Source organism: Myotis davidii, unplaced genomic scaffold, assembly GCF_000327345.1.
Source record: "Myotis davidii unplaced genomic scaffold, ASM32734v1 scaffold960, whole genome shotgun sequence".
Taxonomy (NCBI): domain Eukaryota; kingdom Metazoa; phylum Chordata; class Mammalia; order Chiroptera; family Vespertilionidae; genus Myotis; species Myotis davidii.
In genome coordinates this window covers 1,675,327-1,677,070 of record NW_006293003.1, presented here as the reverse complement: position 1 = coordinate 1,677,070, position 1,744 = coordinate 1,675,327, and the positions used below count along the sequence as shown (strand labels likewise).

The 1,744-nt window shown below is 53.2% G+C and overlaps 1 protein-coding gene across 1 annotated transcript in view; it reads right to left on the bottom strand.

Annotated features, from left to right (window-relative positions):
• Nucleotides 1–1,020: 1,020 nt before the first annotated feature.
• Nucleotides 1,021–1,744, bottom strand: part of LOC107183543 (PRAME family member 8-like) — a 6,609-nt gene continuing 5,885 nt past the window's right edge. Inside the window, exon 2 of the mRNA XM_015565795.1 lies at nucleotides 1,021–1,680. Coding sequence (XP_015421281.1) covers nucleotides 1,021–1,680 — 660 coding nt within the window. The remainder of the gene's footprint in view (nucleotides 1,681–1,744) is intronic.

The window sequence follows — 1,744 nt, the reverse complement described above, 5'->3', positions numbered from 1 at the left end:
CGGGGAGACCAGACCCTACGGCGGGCGCGGAGGGATCTCAGAGCCCAGGGGCCAGACTCCTCCTCCCGCACCGCCGGAGAGGCGGGCCACACGCCTTTCAGTATTGACGATAGCTGGGGTGATTTCATGGTGCTAAGCTAACTGGGAGAGGCGTGCACCGGAGGGTATTGGGTTTGATTCCTGGTCAAGGGCATGTACCTTGGTTGCGGGTCCGATCCCTGCCCCCCAGGCCAGTTGGGGTGCATGTGGGAGGCAACCAATTGATGTGTCTCTCTCACATCAATGTTTCTGTCTCTTCCCCTCCCACTCTCTCTAAAATTGGGGGGGAAAAATATCCTCGGGTGAGGATTAAAAAATGTGGGTACACGGTCTTTTAAAATATGTCTTTCAGTTATTCTCAGGTGTTCTGGACTAAAGGCTGTGCGGTATTGGAGAGCAGACCTTGGTTTTTTGGCCGTAATGCCTTTTAGAAGTAGAATGCTTCTGAGTCCCTGAATGTTGTCTGTGTTCCTACTGGGTTTAGAGGTCTAATATAGCCGCATTTGATGTTTTTAAAATAACTGTCAAGGTTGGGACTGTCTTTCCTCACGTTATTTTCAGGGCGTAGTCCCATGTGCTCTTATTCTGTATGAGTTTTGAAGGAGTGTGGAGAGAAGGACCAGAGGCAGCTGCTATTGTCTGCAGCCCTTCTTCCTCTTATTTCGGATAAAAACGAAATTTCCTAACACAAGTGTGAAGTAGAGTTGCAGCACCACTGCTCCTGCACTTTAGGGCTATTATGAAGTAAAATGAGGGTGAGTTGTTGGTCAAACAACCGAGACAGCTACTGAGTGCCTAACAGGAAGGGCACTGACACAGCGTGGGTAGGCTGGACGAAGGAATGATTTCATCATGCTACTCAGAACAGCATGCAGCTTGCACCCCAGTCCGAGGTTTCAGGTTCCAGGGGCCCAGAAGGAGGCCCTTGTTAGGTGCACCTGGTGAGCAGGGTCACTACAGGGGCACATCATGGGTTCCATGTCATGAAAATGCCACGAGATAAAACTCCCTAGAGCTAAAGTACTTGGTGTCAAGATGGATGGTCCTGGGTTGTCCTAACTCCCTCAGTGTCTCCATGAGCTCAGCCCGGATCAAGGCAACTCTCTCCTGGCCCACAGTCTCTTGGGTCCTGTAACACTCCAGGGGGATGGGGTACAGCTGGAGCTCTAACCTGCACAGCCAGGCTGTGTGGCGCAGCAGCTTCTTTACGGTGGCCACGGAGAGGTGGTTCTCAGAGATGGTGAAGCCCCTGAGCTGGTGACAGCAGCTCAGGACAGGCAGGATGGCCTCGACTTGGGAGTCCACCATCCCACAGTTATCCAGGCGCAGGTCCTGGAGGGTGGGTGTCACTGCCTCCAGCAGAGCTCGGAGGGGTTCGGGACTAAAATTGGTGAGGTTGGCAGCATACAGACGCAGGGACTTCAGCTGCCTCAGGTTCGGGCACTGGAACAGGTGTGTCAGATCTGAATGTGTCAGCTGCCAGCAAAGCCATATGGAGAGTTTGTCCAAGGGGGTCTGCAGGCACCTAAGCATCTGGTCCAGACAGTCTCGGAGGAAGGAGGGAGATTCCAAGTAGAGCTTCTTGAGGTGCCGCAGCCTGAGCATCTGAGAGAGGAACTGGGAAAAGTATTGCTGTTCTTCCTGCTCCTCCCTTTCCCACTCCTCTTCCTCCTCCTCCTCCTCCTCCTCCTCCTCCTCCTCCTCT